General features: G+C 38.2%; 2 protein-coding genes across 3 annotated transcripts; one reads left to right on the forward strand and one right to left on the reverse strand.

The window, feature by feature from the left end:
• The first annotated feature begins 4,455 nt into the window (after positions 1–4,455).
• On the forward strand, positions 4,456–6,544 carry LOC122670371 (E3 ubiquitin-protein ligase AIRP2-like). Its single transcript, XM_043867218.1, has 5 exons — positions 4,456–4,663; positions 5,229–5,391; positions 5,611–5,677; positions 5,791–6,007; positions 6,123–6,544. The coding sequence occupies exons 1-5, from the start codon at positions 4,536–4,538 to the stop codon at positions 6,331–6,333; spliced, it is 786 nt and encodes a 261-aa protein (XP_043723153.1). The 5' UTR covers positions 4,456–4,535; the 3' UTR covers positions 6,334–6,544.
• A 5,463-nt stretch (positions 6,545–12,007) lies between these two features.
• LOC122671918 (GDSL esterase/lipase At3g48460) lies at positions 12,008–15,331 on the reverse strand. Of its 2 annotated transcripts, none has more exons than XM_043869406.1 (2): positions 14,650–15,331; positions 12,008–12,716 (listed from the first exon to the last, which is right to left on the reverse strand). In XM_043869406.1, the coding sequence occupies exons 1-2, from the start codon at positions 15,313–15,315 to the stop codon at positions 12,204–12,206; spliced, it is 1,179 nt and encodes a 392-aa protein (XP_043725341.1). In that variant the 5' UTR covers positions 15,316–15,331; the 3' UTR covers positions 12,008–12,203. The 2 variants fall into 2 exon arrangements, with proteins under 2 accessions (XP_043725341.1, XP_043725339.1); XM_043869404.1 differs by having other exon boundaries at positions 12,008–12,713; positions 14,647–15,331.
• Between the last annotated feature and the right edge of the window lie 1,847 nt (positions 15,332–17,178).

Consider the following 17,178-nt stretch of genomic DNA (forward strand, 5'->3'; position numbering starts at 1 on the left):
GGAATTAGGGTTTCTAAGGGGAGTTTAGGGCGGGTTTTGGATCAGATGTAGGGGACTGTGAGGGGAAGGTTCGATCGAATATTGGCCAATTTCGATGGTTGGTTATACCTAAACAGAAATTTAGGGTTTTTTGGGTTTATGGGGATGAAGGGATTTTAGGGTTTGAATGATGGGCAGGGGCAGCAGTTTGGATCGAGTATAGGGGGTGTTGAGGAGGAGCTGTGGTCAAAGTATGAGAGGATTCTGATGAGGGAACAGGTCTGGACAGAATTAAGATGTCCTAGGGTTTATGATGAGCACATTTATGTGTGAAATCTTAGGGCATAAAGCATACATTTTATCACATTGGACAGAGTTACTCGGTGCTTTCTTGTGCTTTTCAGGTTGTAGGTGATTTCTTGTGAAAATGGAGGAGATGATGCTAAGGAAATGTTTTTAAGCTGTTTAAAGGTGTTAATGGCTTGGATGTGTAGCCCATCGAGTCAGCTTCAGTAACGGTTCAAACGGCACATGATTCCGAGTTGAAACGAAGAAGTTACGGATGTTTCCGTAACGGCTAAGCTAAAATGGTCTATAGGAGTTTATTTGTAATTATTGACAGTCGGCTGGGGATAAAGTGAAACGAAAGTTCAGATTGCAGGGGCCTTAACGCAATTATTAGAAGTTATATTTCTTGTACCCGAAAGATTCCATTTGGAGGGCTCTGGACAGTCCAACTTCAACTTGAGATATCTTGGGCTCCCGAACTCCAAATTGGACGAAATTTGGGTCTATTTTGGGTGATTCTTCGCAAGGAACACAATGGTGAGGCCTATATAAGCACCCCATGCTCCACGTTTCCTGAAGGACAGAATGGGTATTTTATTTATTCTTGAAGGAATCCTAGTCATCACCCTTACTCTCTCTCTCCTTCAACTTCTCAAGGGCACTTCTGAAATTCTACTTGGGATAGATTTATTTTGAAAGATATTCTCTCACCTATGGAAAGTTGAAAAATCAAAGATGTTTTGATTTTATTGCTTGGAGAAGATATCTACAAAGAAAAGGAAGACTTGTTAGAATTGGAAGTTTACTTTTCTAGAAATAGAAGGTCATGTAAACAATCTTCTCTTCTTCTTCTTTCTATTTTTTTCTTTTTCTTAGGATTCAAGCATTGTAAAAGAGGAAGGAGAAGAGAATATTCTCTTTTCTTAGGGAATATTTCTCCTACACTTCCCTCTTCTCTCTTCTCTTCTCTTCCCCCTATAAATACCCTTTGCCCTTTGGGTTGTAAGGAGTTAGTAGTTTTAGTTCAGTTTTTAGTTAGTTTCTAGTTCAATTTAATTCAGTTTTTTAGTGTAATTTTTATTTCATTCACTTAGTGAAATTTTCTCTTCTTTTCCTACTTTTGGCTTAAGTTCTTAGTTTTGATTTCAAGTTCTTAGTTTTGATTTTATAAGTCTAGTTTAATGGTTGTAATAGTTTTAGTTTAAAGCTTCCTAGTCTAAGTTCCTATGTTGATGACAAGACATGGAGATTTAGAAGAGGAAGCCATGGTGAGTTTATTCAAGTATTCAAGCACATCAAGGTATCTCATTCTCTAAACCCTTAATCTCATTCTCCCTTTCCTCTATCTCTCTCTATCTTCTTCTTCTTCTCCCTCTATTTCTTTTATTTTTTTATTATGGTTGTGGCATGTGGAGGCACTTTTATTTCCTTATTTCTTTTTATGTGATTATGAAGTGTGGCTGCGTTTTTATTATTCCTTTCAATTCGCTTTAGTTTGATAGGTTAGATGCTCATGCGTTAGGACGCTAATTTAATCCCTTAATTTTGTTAGATGCTTATGAGTTAGGATGCATTAATTTTCATTAGTTTAATTAGTTTAATTTAACATTTTAATTTGGTCCACTTTGCATTACTTTTAAGTTAATTAAATAGAGTGGCGTATATCTCCTCGTGTACGACCCGTAGCTACGATTGACCCGTACGCTTGCGGTATTATTTTAACTCAAACAAGTTTTTGGCGCCGTTGCCGGGGAGATTATTGACCACTTTATTTTTTTGATTTTTAAGTAATTCGAAGTGCTTTAGTTTCTTCTCTTTCTCCTCTTCTCCTAAAAAAAAAAAAAATGGTTTTTGAAAACCTCTTCTTGTTTCTCTCTTTTGTTTCAAATAGTGTGCGCCCAATCTAAAGTCTTTCATATGCCCAAACCCAGCCAATCTTGGTGCCCCTTGATTCGTTGGGTGGTTTGGATTGGCATGTGACTTATCTTTGGAGGTGACCACTCTTGATAACAGGAAAGCGACATAGTGAGAGCGTTGAAAACATAAACGTATAGTAGTCCTCCACCCTACATTAGAGTCCATTTGGAGTCGCCCGTAGGTGGCTTGTGAAGACTATACGGGTTCCCTTGCTGTCAACCTATATGGCAACCTTACAGCTTTGGAATCATTGTTTCGATTTCTGAGGGATAAATACACTATCTACCTTGGGCTCCCTCTTGTTTTTAGTATTATTTTTTTCTAGTCTTTTATTTTTTTTTAAATATATATATTTTTTTATGGGAGACCTCAATTTGGGATAGGTGGTTAGTTTAGAATTATGGCAGATACACTTCCAAATAAGACTTTGGGGGAAAGATGGACCTATGCTAAGGCAACCATGATTTTGGAGGAAATGTTTAAACAAGTTAGGGAAGCCAAAAGTAGTGAGATAGAGAACAATTTTGCACTCGTTGTGTCTATCTTTATCTTTTCCCTTTAAAAATGACCCCCAACCCCTCTTTGTATAATGTCCCGTCCAGTGCCCCATTGGTGCCGCCCCGCTAGAGTGTAGTACGGAGGTGGCATGCCTATCCCTTCTCATATTTTTAATTTGATTTAAGTAGAAGGAACCAGGGTTTCAAGAATCCGGATGGAATTGGTCCATTCCGATCGGCATTGGGTGAAGCCGATCTCAATTCTTATCGACCCAATTCGTTCGATTCTTGTATGGAAAAACCTTAAATGGCATTAAAACACTGATTTTTTAGACTGAACAGGCCGGATTGAAATTGGCCAAGACGGACCCAGATCCCAATTCCATGTTTTTAAACCCCAGGTAGAACGTTCTTGATTTTAAACAATTCCATCATACCAAGCTTTTAAGGAATCGAGATCAGATTGGTCATGGTCGATCCCAATTTCGATTCTAGACAATTTGGAAGAATTTTTTATTTTTATTTTAAAAAATAAAACTGATTTAATTTTTTTTTTTTTCCCATTCAACCCAATTGACTGTGACCGTTGTTTTAAAAATTGAAATCAAATCGGTTGAATCGAAACTGATTCGAATTGGGATTGACCATGATTGATCCTAATTTCAAAAGTTTCAGAATGACGGATTCTAGGGGTTTTTGGGATCGGATCACTGATTACTCATTGAGGGACCGATTTTAGGGTTTTTAGGATCGACATCAAAGTAGACGAATTGGAATCAGCAGGCGATGTGGCAACTGATTTTGGTTATTCAATAAACAATATATCATTTTTGGGGCATCGCTCTCTGCGTGGAATGCAGGGGCCACGCTGCATGTGCCCAATGAGGACGCGTGCTGTGACACATTGGGCAATAGAATTTTCGCCATACATGAGGGGCATGGTAGTCATTTTGCCTCCCACTGTATGTGGGCGTGGCCCCTACATCCCACTCAGAAAGCATTTTTCTATCATTTTTTTGGAAAAAAAGAACGCCACCCAGTCATAATGCATGGCGTATGTTTGCGTCTAAATACAGTCGCACACAAAATGACTGACATACCCCTTAGAAAGGTGAAAAGAACCAAAGGTATACTAGTCATTTCACGTGCAGCCGTGTCTGAGTATAGACACACGCCGTCGCACTGCGAAATGAACAGTCCCATGAGTCTGTGTGTTGCTCTTGACCCTACACAAAAAGACACTTCTGGCGTAAGCCACTACCCCAGACGGAAAACTACTTATTTTAAAAAAATATATATTTATTAGTATATTTCTGACTCAATAATAATAAATGATGCCGTCTTATACCCACAAACAGATAACACAACGCCTCATTAATAAGATAACGAAGAGATAAAGATAAAAGATAGAAATAGGAATGAAATCCTTGATTTCTTTGCTGACCAAAACGATTCACAGAAGGGAAGGAAAAGCTAAAGCAACACCCAAGTTGTATTTGGAGGCAAGAAGGGAAAGAGAAATCAAAGAAGAGAGAAGCAGAGAAGCTCAATTCGAAACGAAACTGCAAAAATCAAAACCCCATAAACCGTTTTACTCCCTCTTTTTCTGTTCTTTCTCATATCTGAGTTGTCTTTGGAAGAGATTAGGTTGTCAAAAAACCAAGCCCAGTTGCTCTCACACCTTCATCCAGATTTTAAAAGCAATCACCTTTGCTGTTTCTCTACAATCATCAGTTTCGTTTGGTAACCACAGGACAGCGAAAGTACCTTTTTTTGGATTTTTACTGTAAAAACTAATCCATTCTGAGCTTTAATTTCCACAAGCGATTCTTCTTCATACCCATATATTTTTTAATGTTCTTTTCCGAAGACGAAGATCTGTCGGGGAAAGAGATGGAGCCTCTGTATAATCAGCTTGCCAAGTCCTCTTACAAGGAGTCCCTTAAGGGCCTGGAAGCCGATATACAATTTGCCAATACCTTGTGAGTTTCCTCTCTCCTTTCTAAGGAATTTATTTACTAATATTTATCTATTTCCTTCTTCCTAATCCCCTTGCTTCTCCACCCGTCTGCTTCTTGAGTGCATATGCATAGAGTTTTGAGTGTGACAATTTAAGGTTTGGAATAGTACTAATTTCTCATTTCAGCATTTCAGTCTAATGGGCTTTTGGTTTGAAGGAGTTTTTTTATTTAATAGCTAATGTTTTATTTAGTTCATCATGCAAGTATAATTCGACTTCCTGTTATTCCGTTTTTCCGATTAAGGGTTTTTAATTCTGTGTAATTGTGGTTATTATCTTGTAATGAAACATAATTTCAGTGTTGAAGCTTATATTCTCTCGTTTATTGTTGTTTTCTTGTTTGGGATTTGCACTATTTTCAAACCAATTTGGGGACTTTGGCTTGCATGTTTGACGAGTATGTCTGCAGCAGCTAATTCTATTTTCTCTGGCCAATTCTTTTCATGCATGGATGGTTCAATTAGATTTCTATAGACTGGTATACGATGGTATTTGAACAAAGCTAAAGTGTTCTTCTGTGAATGCAGAGCGGCATCAATTCCAAGAGCCAAAGGTGGTGCACGTCTTCAAATGAAATTAGTTTACAGCCACTTGACTCCTTTGTTTCTGTTTCTGCTCCAGTGGATGGATTTCTCTTGTGCATGCCTACTACAGAGATATCTAAACCTCTTCAACATACTGGTGTACAAGGTTAGCTGCCATTACATCCTGTCAAACTCTTAACAGATCCCGGCAAATTTGAAGAAATCAGGAAGGGAGGGTAGTAGTACACTTCAATCAGACTTGATTGTCTTTGGGGAAAAGAATAAATTTCTTTACGTTCTCTAATATGTAATGCTGATTTGAAGTTGACATAATTGGGATTTTCATGCTTTGTGTTGGCTGTTGGTTCCTTTCTTGGACTAACAGGTATATCAAGATGGGAGGCCTAGCATTTCTTCGCATGGGAGGAAAGCAACAATTGGGGAATTTTATGGTATGTAAACTTTGACTTTGTACTTCTCTTCTTTTGCCGATATTCTAATGGTATTGTTCTTGGCTCTTCTCTCTTTGAGCTTGCCTAACAAAGCCGAAAAAAAATTATTGCAGCTGTCATATTGCCCTCTCTACAACAGCTCAATGGTGATTCTTACGAGAGAGATTGCAGCGTAGAGATGTTTGGAAGAAAGAGACTGGAAGAAAAGAGGAAGTTCTCTGATATGGATTTGGAGAGAGAAGATGAATGTGGCATTTGCATGGAGCCATGCACGAAGATGCTTTTGCCAACTTGTTGCCATACCATGTGCATTAACTGCTACCATGACTGGTAACTATAAAGCCATGTTCCTTTATTTTCAAATTGTTTCTTGATGAAGGCTCACTAATCAAGAAATAAAAGTTCTTGCTATTGACATTGGTTTTGCTATGTTTCTAAATTATAGGAATACAAGGTCAGAGTCCTGCCCATTTTGCCGGGGTAGCATAAAGAGAGTTAAATCAGGAGACCTATGGGTTCTCACCAATAACAGCGATATGCTTGACAAAGAAACAGTGGCCATGGAGGACTTATTGCGGTTCTACCTCTATATTGATAAGCTGCCAAAAGATATTCCAGATACCCTTTTCTTAGTGTATTATGAGTACCTAATCTGATCAAAGGGAGATCGGAAGAATAATGTACAGAAAGGGTACCCAATCTGATGTACAGAAAAAGAAAAGCCGACCGTAGCTTGTAAACAGAGTCTGGTGAGAAAAAATTTCCTAGTTAAGACATCAAATAATCTCCTTCCTCCCTTACATTTGTGTAGAACTGTGTAAGCCTCAGAGACAGAGGCACCAAAAAAGAATGAAAGTTGAATCTCTTTTAAAAAATTGGAGATTCCACATTCCACTCGTTTTCTCTGTTCCATTCCCCCCCCCCTTTTTTTTTTCCCCTTTTCATGTAATGAAGTTGCATGATGAAACAAATAAAGGTTATATTAGGCTGTAAAAGTTGTTGTATAATATATTTTGTGAAGCTCATCCACAGTTACATGATGATCTGCTTAAAAAAAATCTCATCTGAAATGAGGAAAGATGACATTGGTGCAACCGATCCATGAATTTTATTAGGCCTAGGTGATATATTCTATATCTGAGTAGTTGCACTAGGTTCCTTTGATAACTTGGTATTGGATAGTGCTCCGCCACTAATTGTGCTGCCTTCATAATTCCATCGGGGTATGCTATTACTAGTTTTATGAAACAGAATTTGGATCCAATCCACTGGACAAATAATTATGCAACTTCTTTTTCATCCCCTAAGATCATCGCAATCCTTTTTTGGCAACTACCAGCATAATTTTATATCATTATTTGTTTGCATCTTCAAAACCTTTGATATTCTATTCATGCCAAATACGATGCATACATGTTGTACTCAAAACACTTGAATTTTACCATTGGTCGTAGGTTGTAATTTTGTTACGAACTGTCAGGATTTTGAATATTAGAGGTTTTATTGTAATATAGGTATCTTACCCAGTATCACCATTGGCAACACAGAAGTCATAACTTTGTAATGAGCAACCAAGGTTTCAAATGGTAGGGGGTACAGTTAGAATATAAGTATTTTATTGAGTACCTCCTGAAACAATTTAACTTCCCAGCTAAAATTCTTTCCTCAATTAAGGAGGATTGTGGAATCGAAACATGAAAAGCATAAGCTCTTAAAGTGTATCTTCTGGAGAACAATTTATTGGCCTTTATTGGAAAGTTTGACTTATCCAAATAATTTATATTTGCCTAGATGGAGCGTATTCACTATGAATGGCATCGTAACTAACTAATATCTTCTGTTACTATTAAAACAGGGGATAGAACAATGGGTTATCACAATCTGATTGGTCTTAAAACATGTATTTCTTAATTTCACAAATCTCTGAAATAGCAGATTGGTTCAAAATCTTACCTGGAAATCCTAATGCATTTATCTGTAGGGTTATCAGATTTGATTGTACTATTTCTTTACTCTAGTGTATGTATTCCTTCTTTGTAGAATTGTGGCAGGTATGCTTGTTAGTCTCTTTAAGCCTTTATTTATATGTTTTGTGGGATGGCAGGATGGCTTGGTGCCACTCTAGTGCATCTATAAATGACCTCTAAGAAACCTTAATTATGACAAATTATAGAAAGCTGGTTATGTGATTCTTAGTCAGGGAACAAATTGTTTAGCTATGGTCACTCATGTTGCAGATATGATCAACTCCTTGCTCTGGCATGCACAACATTAGATGATCAAAAACAAGCAAAGATGGATTATAATAAATAAGAGATGAACCATAACAAAACTAGAATATATGGTTTCATTTATTAGAATAAGAATGCATTTTTTATTTTAATAGTTACAGTAATATAAAATATTGTTTTGTCAGCACAGGTAGTAATGGTGGGATAAGTAGCTGCAGCAATAATAATGATGATTATTGTTAACTACAATGATAAAATGTATCGTATAATTTTTAATAATTGATCATGGTTGCTTAAAGATCATGTTTTCTAAGATTCAAAATGCTATATCTGTTGTTATGCTTCTGGTGCTTCTGTCTAGTGGAACTTATGTCGTGAAAAAGGAAAAGAAAGAAAGGGTTTGGCTGTGCTGGAGAAAACAAAGGATTGCACACATAACATGTTAAAACCTATTACAAAATGTTAAAATTAAAATCTTCATGATATGCATATGACCGAAATGAGTCAAGAGGATTATTCTGGTTTTGACACTCTTCAGAAATTGTTGTGTCATTAATTTGAAGATATCTTATACCTAGTAACTAAATTCAGTTTAACAGAATAGTTTCTAAAGTTTATGCACATTCTACAGTCTAGCTGTGGACAAACAATGTTGAATTATCTCAATGTCAATGTTTATCATAATGAAATAAAAGCTAGATGTATGAAATGGATAACATTCCTTGTGTTTATGGAACTTTAACTCAGTTCTTGTGGAAATATACAGGACAAGTTTCATTTACCTTCCATGGGGTCTCCATGCTTGAAAATACATCTAAAGGAGCTCCTGCTTGGATTTACCAATCTGTCCCGGTCACATGTGGTTGGTGCCCTTTTGTTTGCACGAACTATTAGTTCCACTCTGTTTGTTTAGCGTTATTGAGTATACATACTTTTTTCTCTGGAGTCCTATAAAACTAGGATTGATTGTGTTATAACTCATAAGAAATCATTTGCACAGTGAATGCCATCTTTGATGAGTTTGTTGGGTGTGGACCTGTTTAATTTTTCTGGCAGCCTACTGCCTCCCTCCCCCGCAGATACAGAAGCCTAATACATTGTTTATTGAATTCTTATTTTGTTTTGACTGTAGTTTCCACCTGGCATGAGAAAATTTTCATTAAAGGTGGCTTTTCTGGCAGTTTAAAATACTCACCTGGTGGCTGAGCACAATTCTAATGGATTTCATATGATGGCTGATGTTCATGTTTTTACAGAGAGGCCTGAGGTCCCAATGTTTGTGAAAATTACTTGCTATTGTTTGTTTTATTGGTAACTCAAGTTTCATTTTATCTCAACTAGTTGTATTCCTAATGAGTGCCAAATAGGGTGTCCTAGCCTCTTTGGCTTCTTTCAAGAAATCAGTTAATTGCCTAGTTTGTGACGCCCCAAACCATCTTATGTAAAACCCAATTTTAGATGGTTCCTCACTTCCTTGAATCTCCCCCCATTTAGGTTAGGTCAAATGAATACCTGAACCTCTTTAGGTGTAAAAGCCAATTCGAGATGGTTGGCTATTTTTTTCCTTGATTAGTAAAATTTTTTTATTGTGCACCAGGCCAATGAGAGAACTGTACAGAATATGGAGTATGCATGTACAAAATCCACAGGTAATCATATGCTTCACTCACTGGTAACTGTCATCACCTCATAAAATTGGATAAGGTCCTGTGTGCATCACTTATCTCTTGCCAAGGAGTATGCTAGATAATTTCTAGATTCAGCCTCCAATTAAGTGAAATGTTCTGTTGATTGTAGAAAGACCTATCCTAATTGGGTTTGCCAATGTCCATGGGATCTCTGTATTCTGAGACATCCATCTGATTACCAAGATGGAGTCACCCTCAGGCCTCAACCACCCGATGAGTCCACAGCTGTGTAGCATAGATACCAGGCCCTGAGTAATGGCTTTAATTTAATTCACTTCCTCAATGGAGCAGAGAATACCATCAAAATTTTACCTTTATAAATCTAAAACATACCCCTCCAATCCCATTATGCCCTGATTGCCATAGCTGCTCCTATCACAGGGAATCTGCTCACATTTCACCACCTCCACTTGCTCTCTGTTTGACCAGCCACACCTTTCTCTTTAAATATCTTCAAAAGAAATGCTTCTGAAGCTGTGTTGAATTATTGGCTAGTGCGGCATCCATATCACAACAGTCTTGAATATCTTTGTGTTCTCATCACATTCTTGCAAAATTTGTCGTTCCTCATCTCCTTCATAAATCCACAGGATTAACATTAGGATGTACACCCACCAGTTTTTCCCTCCAAATGACAAAAGAGATTGACCCAATACCACACCAGGTTGAGAATGTCTAAAGGACAAGACCTTCAAATTCCGGAGAGCCCAAAGAAATGGTGCCATACCTCGTTCACAAAGTCACAGTGAACAAAGAGGTAACTTGATAGATTCCTCATTGTTCCACACATCAGTCACATCTGAGGCAGTCTCTGAGAGTGACCCAGATGGCCTTCTCTGCAACATGTCATAGTTGTTCACCCTCTCAAGGTCAATCCCCCACCTAAGGATCTTATATTTGGGTGATATCTTAGATTTCGATGTATGGGAATGGAGGCTTGGTAAACAGTCTAGAGGGGTTCAGGTTCCTTCATCCAATTTTTTTGGGGTGGGTGGGCAAAGAAACCAAGGAAAATGAGGATTTTGTAGAAAACTTGATTTCCTCTTGAACAAGTGTTACCTGCATGTCTATTTTGTCCGTCTCTGCTTATTATTGTTGCTTTGGGTTGATGTCTTTCTATCCTTTGTAGTTAGGAATGGAGACATTGGACACTTAAACAACTAGAGACATTAGGTCAAAGATAGTAGCAACTGAAGCTTCCTACCGTTTTTCATTTTTGAGGATGTACGAAAAGCTTCCTTCTTTCCATAAACCAAGTAGGAAGCTAGTATGTAGTGGGCATATGTTCTGTAAAGCCAATCTGTTGCAAATGTTCTGTGAAGCCAATCAGTTAGATTGGTAAGCTAGAAGTAAGGGGTGGTATTTTTAATTCGAACTTAGAAATAAGCTATCTTTACACAGGATGTAAGAAAATGATCTTCTGGTTCTGTACACATGAATTAGGGGTGAAGTCCATTAAAGCTTTGTATTTCATTTTGCTTACATTGGTCGTCTGCACTTGGTCATGTAATATTCTTTCTAGCAGTGAAAATGCAGATGCTAAACATTATGGTGATGATTGTTGGGCTCAATTTAAAGAATGATAATTGTGGCAATCATAGATTACTGTGTATTTAATGGTTATTTTACTCTGATTGAAGTTAGAATTCTGTTGTATCCAAATCCTAGCTCGCTCTGATTGAACTTCTAACATCAGATATGCTCCAATTTATTCTATTTCGTTGTTAACTAGCTCTGAAAGCTCCATAGCACTTGGCTACAAGCAGGAACCTCTATTAAGGTGGGGACTCTCTACACGCAGGCGCATGCATGGATCATTCCGGTCAGTCAGTTGTTCCACTTCACTGCGTTTCTCTCTGTACTTCCCTCCACTACAGATAAAGAGAGAAACGACCAGTGCATTCAAATTGCTGGCCTTCTGAGTACCCCAAGAGGGGGGGGGGGGAATCTGGCTTTCTTGCTTCATCAAAGGGATGAAGCACATCAAGCTGTGTTCTTTCAAAGCATCTTGGTGACATGATAGTAGTGAGTTCCTATTAGATCCTATGTACTTTACATATTCATCCAACTATTAAAATTTACTGATTCACAGGAGCATCTCATGATGATGTTTAGCGTTTATATGAATGTCTACATTTTCTCATAGAGAACTTAACCACCATATTCGAAGACAAGTCAATGTGTTGAATCTGAGTGAAGTTTCAACCTGATTGAACCACCTGTTCTGAGAAGGTTTTTAGTTCTCTCCTCCCCTTTCGGCTGGAAATTAAGTGATAATTCAGATTGTTCATATAATGTGATTGTGGGCCTTCTTTTTTGGCTTTATCTGGTTGAATAGGAAAAAAATCCTGTTCAAATGGGTTTTGAGTTGATGAATCAGACTTGTATGATTTGATTGTGGCGCCCAAGGCTTGGCTTACCCTGTTGAGCAGCAACTCAGAAATATATCAAAACCTGAAATGATGCACACTGAATATACATATTGTAGATCTTCTAGGATGACCAGGGTAGTACACTGAACTATACTAGTGTAATTTTCTAAGTAGTAAGTAGATGCAGATTTCACACTGAGAATGGCATATAAGCTGGTGACAACAAGGTCAGCTCTCAGCTCCCAAGGGTTTTTCTACTTAGCAAGTCACTGAATGAAGGATGACAATATCCACCATGGAGGAACAGATCAGCGATGACCTTGTACATGGCTTCTGTGAGATGGACACCATCCCAGTTGATGAATTGGCTAGGGTTTGAACAAGCTCTTGAGGCAGCTGGTGACCCACATGTGGCAAGTAAGTTGAAGTTGTATGGTCCACCACCAGAGCCACAGCAAGCTTCGAAGGGCTCCTGGAACCCATACTTGCGAGTGTTCTTCATCACCTCGCGATAAGCATTGGAGTAATCGGCATAGGTAATGACAGCATTAGGGAATTGTTTCCTGAGATCCTGAATCTTGTCTTGAAGCTGGGAGTTATGCATGTAAGTCACCAGGTTTACGCTCCCCACACAGCCCATGTCGTCTCTGTCATCAAAGAGAGAGTATGACATGGATAGTGCCAGGCATCCTGTTGATGGTAGACCTTGAACCACCATGTACTTGGCCCCTTTCTTCAGTAACTCCTGCCAACCAATAGAAACATGGAATTTGGCACATTATGAAAATTAAATTGTAATTACTGGGAGAAGCTACTTCAGTAAGTAGTTGCATATAAGATTGCTTCATCAAGTGTACTGGGTGCACTGGGCAGGAGGCAGCATGTGTTATAGCCCAAGCCCAATCTTGGCTGTAGTTGGTCCATCCAACCCATAGTCAATGGGCTTAGGTGAGTTTGTATTTTATAGTGAGCTGGGTTTTATATTTATTTAAGGACCGAGTTTCACTGTAACCCTTGATCAATGGGTTTGGATGATGTGGTATAAAGAGCTATGAGAGTATTATTGACTATTCGAAAATAGAAACAAAAAAAAATACAATCATTAATGGTCATAAATGTTTGTCCATATTTATGAATGGTCGATAATACTCGCATTGTTCCCCTATAACCTATGGACACCATCCAAACCCATCGATAAGGATCCCTTGAGTGTGGATGTAAGAAAATTAGGTCATTAGTCAAATGAAAGACACCAAAAAGTCAATACTGCTTAGGAGAAAGTTTTCCTTCTCCCACGGAGAGGGACTCACCCACAAATCTAAGGCCCATTAGTACTCTTCCTATCAATTGAAGGTCTAAAATATCTTTACCCCTATTTATGACACTTATCACACCCCCATTGAAGCTATCGGTGAGGGAAAATCTACTTCACCGTGGCTGAAAGAAAACCACCCATTGAAAAAAGTTTTCTTTTTCTTTTTCACATGAGAGAATGTTTCACCGATGATCTGATTACCATTATTGCCTACTCTCTTCTAGTTGAAAGTTGGAAATAACTTTTTCCAGCAATGACGCCCATTTCACCTCCATTAATGTCATCAGTGAAAGAAGAAACTTTCCTTAAGCAATGTGTAAGGAATTTCCTCACTGTTGGCATTAATTGGGGGGTGGGATAGGTATCATTGTGGTGGTAGGGTTTATTCAGACCTTTAACTAGTAGGGGGAATAATGATAGCCTTAGATCGTGGATGAATGAATGTAAAGGAAAACTCTCTCCTTCACCACGAGCATCGGCACCATCAGATTGCCAAAGGTGAGGGTTGTTTCGACCTTGGTAATGATGACCTAGATCTTTATCATGTGATCACTTCACGAGTGGAGAACTAGGGGAGAAGGAAAACTTTCAAGTTCCACCCATTCTTGGATAAATATAGATCATAAACATAAAATGAATGTAGTCTTACCAAAATTAAAAAAATAAACATAAATGAATGTAAGAAGATCTTCATATCCTAAACTCAACCCAACCCTGAACTCAGTAATGAAGAAATCTAGCCGCATGTCAGGTTCAAGTTTTGAGCTCAAGATTGGTTCAGCCATGGTTCTAAGTATCGGTATTGTATCATTTTTATCGGGTGATATGTATCGGTTTTGCAAGCCACCGATACCGTATCAATAGCACGATACAAACAAAGGGTAAAATGATTAAAAAAACTCAATTTTTTAAGAAAATTCAGGGATATTTTTGTCTGATACAGCCTATCCAAGCAGGTCGCCGATACCCATTCCGATATCGTGCACTAAAACCATGGGTTTAGCCGTTCAGGTAAACCTCCCAAAGTGCCCACTTGGGGACTGGGTTTCTCTCTCGGGCTTGAAGCAGAGAGTTGGTTGGTCCATCGCATTCTCAGTCAGGCATTTATAGCCCATCAGTGGCTCAATGTCAGTGAATGGTTTGCCCCTGTTTTTTGTGTGTGTCTGTGTATGTGTGTGTGTGTGTGTGAGAGAGAGAGAGAGAGAGATCTGCATTGGTAGCCCATCTGTGGCTCAATGTCAATGAATGGTTTGCCTCTGTCTTTTGTTTGTGTGTGTGTGTGTGTGTGTGGAGATGATTTAGTTTTGATGCAGGAACCAACTTCACTTTGGCCATTAACAACAAAGCAAAAAAATGATATTACCTCTAAAAAACTGGAAAGACTGTCAATGGCAAGCTTTTGAACAGTACCAGTAGGTACAAGAGATCCAATGAGATAAGCATAATCATTTACTCCAATCTCTCCAACCCAAAACAGAGTATCATCAAACAATTCACTGCAATCACTATTTGTATTTGCTCCTTCACCACAACCTTGTTCTTCCAAAAACTTATCAAACCAAAGAAGCTCAGTTTTGAGTGACTCTGGAGTGTTATCCACAGTGAGATTGTTCCTCACAAAGAACTCATGATCAATGGCAGTCGAACCAGCTACTGCAAAGTTCACACCATGAGATGTATCCATATCTGCTCTGTCAAGGAATGGTGGTAAGTATGGTAAGTTAAGGGTTTCAGCTACAAAGTCGATCACAAGACGACCATCTGAGTAACGATTAGTGGGTTTGTTGAAGAAGGTTGTGCCATAAGGAAGGTTTGATACATGTTGGAACATAGTTGGACCTGTGGATGATTTGGTGTTTCCTGTATCTGTGTAAGAGTCACCAAAGGCATAGATTCTAGAGAAGGTTTGGGTTGCAGTAGTACTACTAGAGAAGCAAAAGAAGAAGGTGATAATGGTGGTTATAAGGGTAAGTACTTGGGAAGGAAACCAAGTGTAGTTGTAGCAGTAGCTCTCCATTGTTTTACAGTACATGTTTGTGTGTGTAATGGAGTCTATAGAAGAAGGGTTTATATATGGATCTGATTTCCATTGTATGGACAGCTATACCCTTACTCTTTTTGACAAATTTAAAGTTCAAAAAGGGAAATTGAAGCTTGAAAGATGAAACTAGTAAAAAGAGTAATAGTGATGGGTAGGACTTACTGAGTTGTATGTCTGTGTCAGTGGTGGTGTTGTCCTTTCCTGAGTAGTACTGACTTCACGGAATGGCATTCATCAAGCATGGATTGGAACTGGACTGGAAAACCCTAAAATTAGTATGTAGATGTTAGGGATTATTTATTACCAATCAAAAAAATGTTAGGGATTATTGATTCAATTGGGATCATGGTTGAGGAATCAGTATCGGATCGGTCGATTCATATCAGTATTGGTGGAGATTGATATTGATTCTTGACTGATTCTGTATCAGTGGATCGTATAAACAATGCTATTTTAAAAAAAAAATCAAATTTTCAAAACAAGCAAGGGTAAATCTATCCAATCCAGATCGATATTATTCTCGATAACGATAACAATATTGGGAAAATTATTTCTTCCAATTCCCTTTCAGGCCTAGTTCCCCCAGTGTCTGTGATAAGGGGGTGTGGACCCCACCTAGGCAGGGGTTGGGTGGTAATTACACCCCCCTTGTTACAAGCACTGGGGGAACTGGGCCGGGCAGGAAATTGGAGGAGACAAAGATCCACTAATACTGATTACTAAAACCATGATTGGAATCAGTCTGGTCTGGTCTGGTCTGATCAACCAGAATCAGGATAGGCCAAAACGACCTTTCTTATCTGATTTAAACCACTGAATTCAAATGATTCATAAAGATATAAATTTCTGATTCCTATTGATGGTTGTTGCTTGGACCACTAAAGGTATGGTAAACAGTCCACTTGATGAACGGTTCTGATTGATCACAAGGTGGTCCACATGCAGTGGCCAGTCCAACATAGCCTTCATTAATTAATATGAGCAATGGGCTGGCCAAGGTCAAAAGTGTCAGACGCGACACAAGCCCAGATCACCTATCCATATGGTTAGATGATCACATATGTCACATCTACCACCATTAAAGAGTGCATGTAAGGGCCTTTATGAAAGTAATAGGGATATATCTCATCACATAATCATACGTGAAGGACAGATCAAAACCCTCCATGGGGTTGTAGGACCCACGTCTCATGGAGGGGTCAGAGTTATCTCCACCTGTCCCCATATAGGTAGCTGATCCGAATTCGTGAAGATGAGGGTACATGTTTGGGAGCGATTGAGACTTGATACTAATGGGAAGGATGTTAAATGGTTAATATAGGGTTATACAATTCGATTAGGTGCAGAGGAAAATAGACAAAAATTGTTATCGAACTACTTATTAAATGATTTCATATTGTGAAACCAAAACCGTTAATACCGTTTATTAACGATTTTTAATTGTTTTATTTATATCAGTATTCACTCTCTTGACGAGTTGTGTTTGTTTATTATAAATTATGTAACTCTTGTTATATATACACACACTCTCTCTCTCACCAACATTCTTATTTATTTATTATTTTTGGGGAAAAGCATGTTGTTTGTTTAGTTTCTACGCCTAGACGTAAGAGTGTGCAAATTTACCATCTCACCCCCTGTGAATGAAGAAACCCAACCATGTTGATATCCCTGCATACGCTTTCATTGGCACCTACATTGGTGTAAGGTCTACACGAATTTATATTCTATACTTTTTTATAAACTATGTAATTTATATTCTATACTTTTTTTTTTTTTACCATCTCACCCCCTGTGAAATCAAGAAACTTACCATTTTTTTTTATAAAACTTATTTGTATATTATAAACTATG

This window comes from Telopea speciosissima, chromosome 8 (assembly GCF_018873765.1).
Source record: "Telopea speciosissima isolate NSW1024214 ecotype Mountain lineage chromosome 8, Tspe_v1, whole genome shotgun sequence".
Classification (NCBI taxonomy): Eukaryota; Viridiplantae; Streptophyta; class Magnoliopsida; order Proteales; family Proteaceae; genus Telopea; species Telopea speciosissima.

Excerpts from the sequence above, each read along its gene's own strand:
- LOC122671918 (XM_043869406.1), bottom strand. The coding sequence starts at position 15,315 with ATGTACTGTAAAACAATGGAGAGCTACTGCTACAACTACACTTGGTTT. Across the intron at positions 12,717-14,649 it reads ACAGTCTTTCCAGTTTTTTA|CAGGAGTTACTGAAGAAAGG; the intron begins GAGGTAATATCA and ends TCTATTGGTTGG.
- LOC122670371 (XM_043867218.1), top strand. The coding sequence starts at position 4,536 with ATGTTCTTTTCCGAAGACGAAGATCTGTCGGGGAAAGAGATGGAGCCT. Across the intron at positions 5,392-5,610 it reads TCAACATACTGGTGTACAAG|GTATATCAAGATGGGAGGCC; the intron begins GTTAGCTGCCAT and ends TTGGACTAACAG. Across the intron at positions 6,008-6,122 it reads ATTAACTGCTACCATGACTG|GAATACAAGGTCAGAGTCCT; the intron begins GTAACTATAAAG and ends TCTAAATTATAG.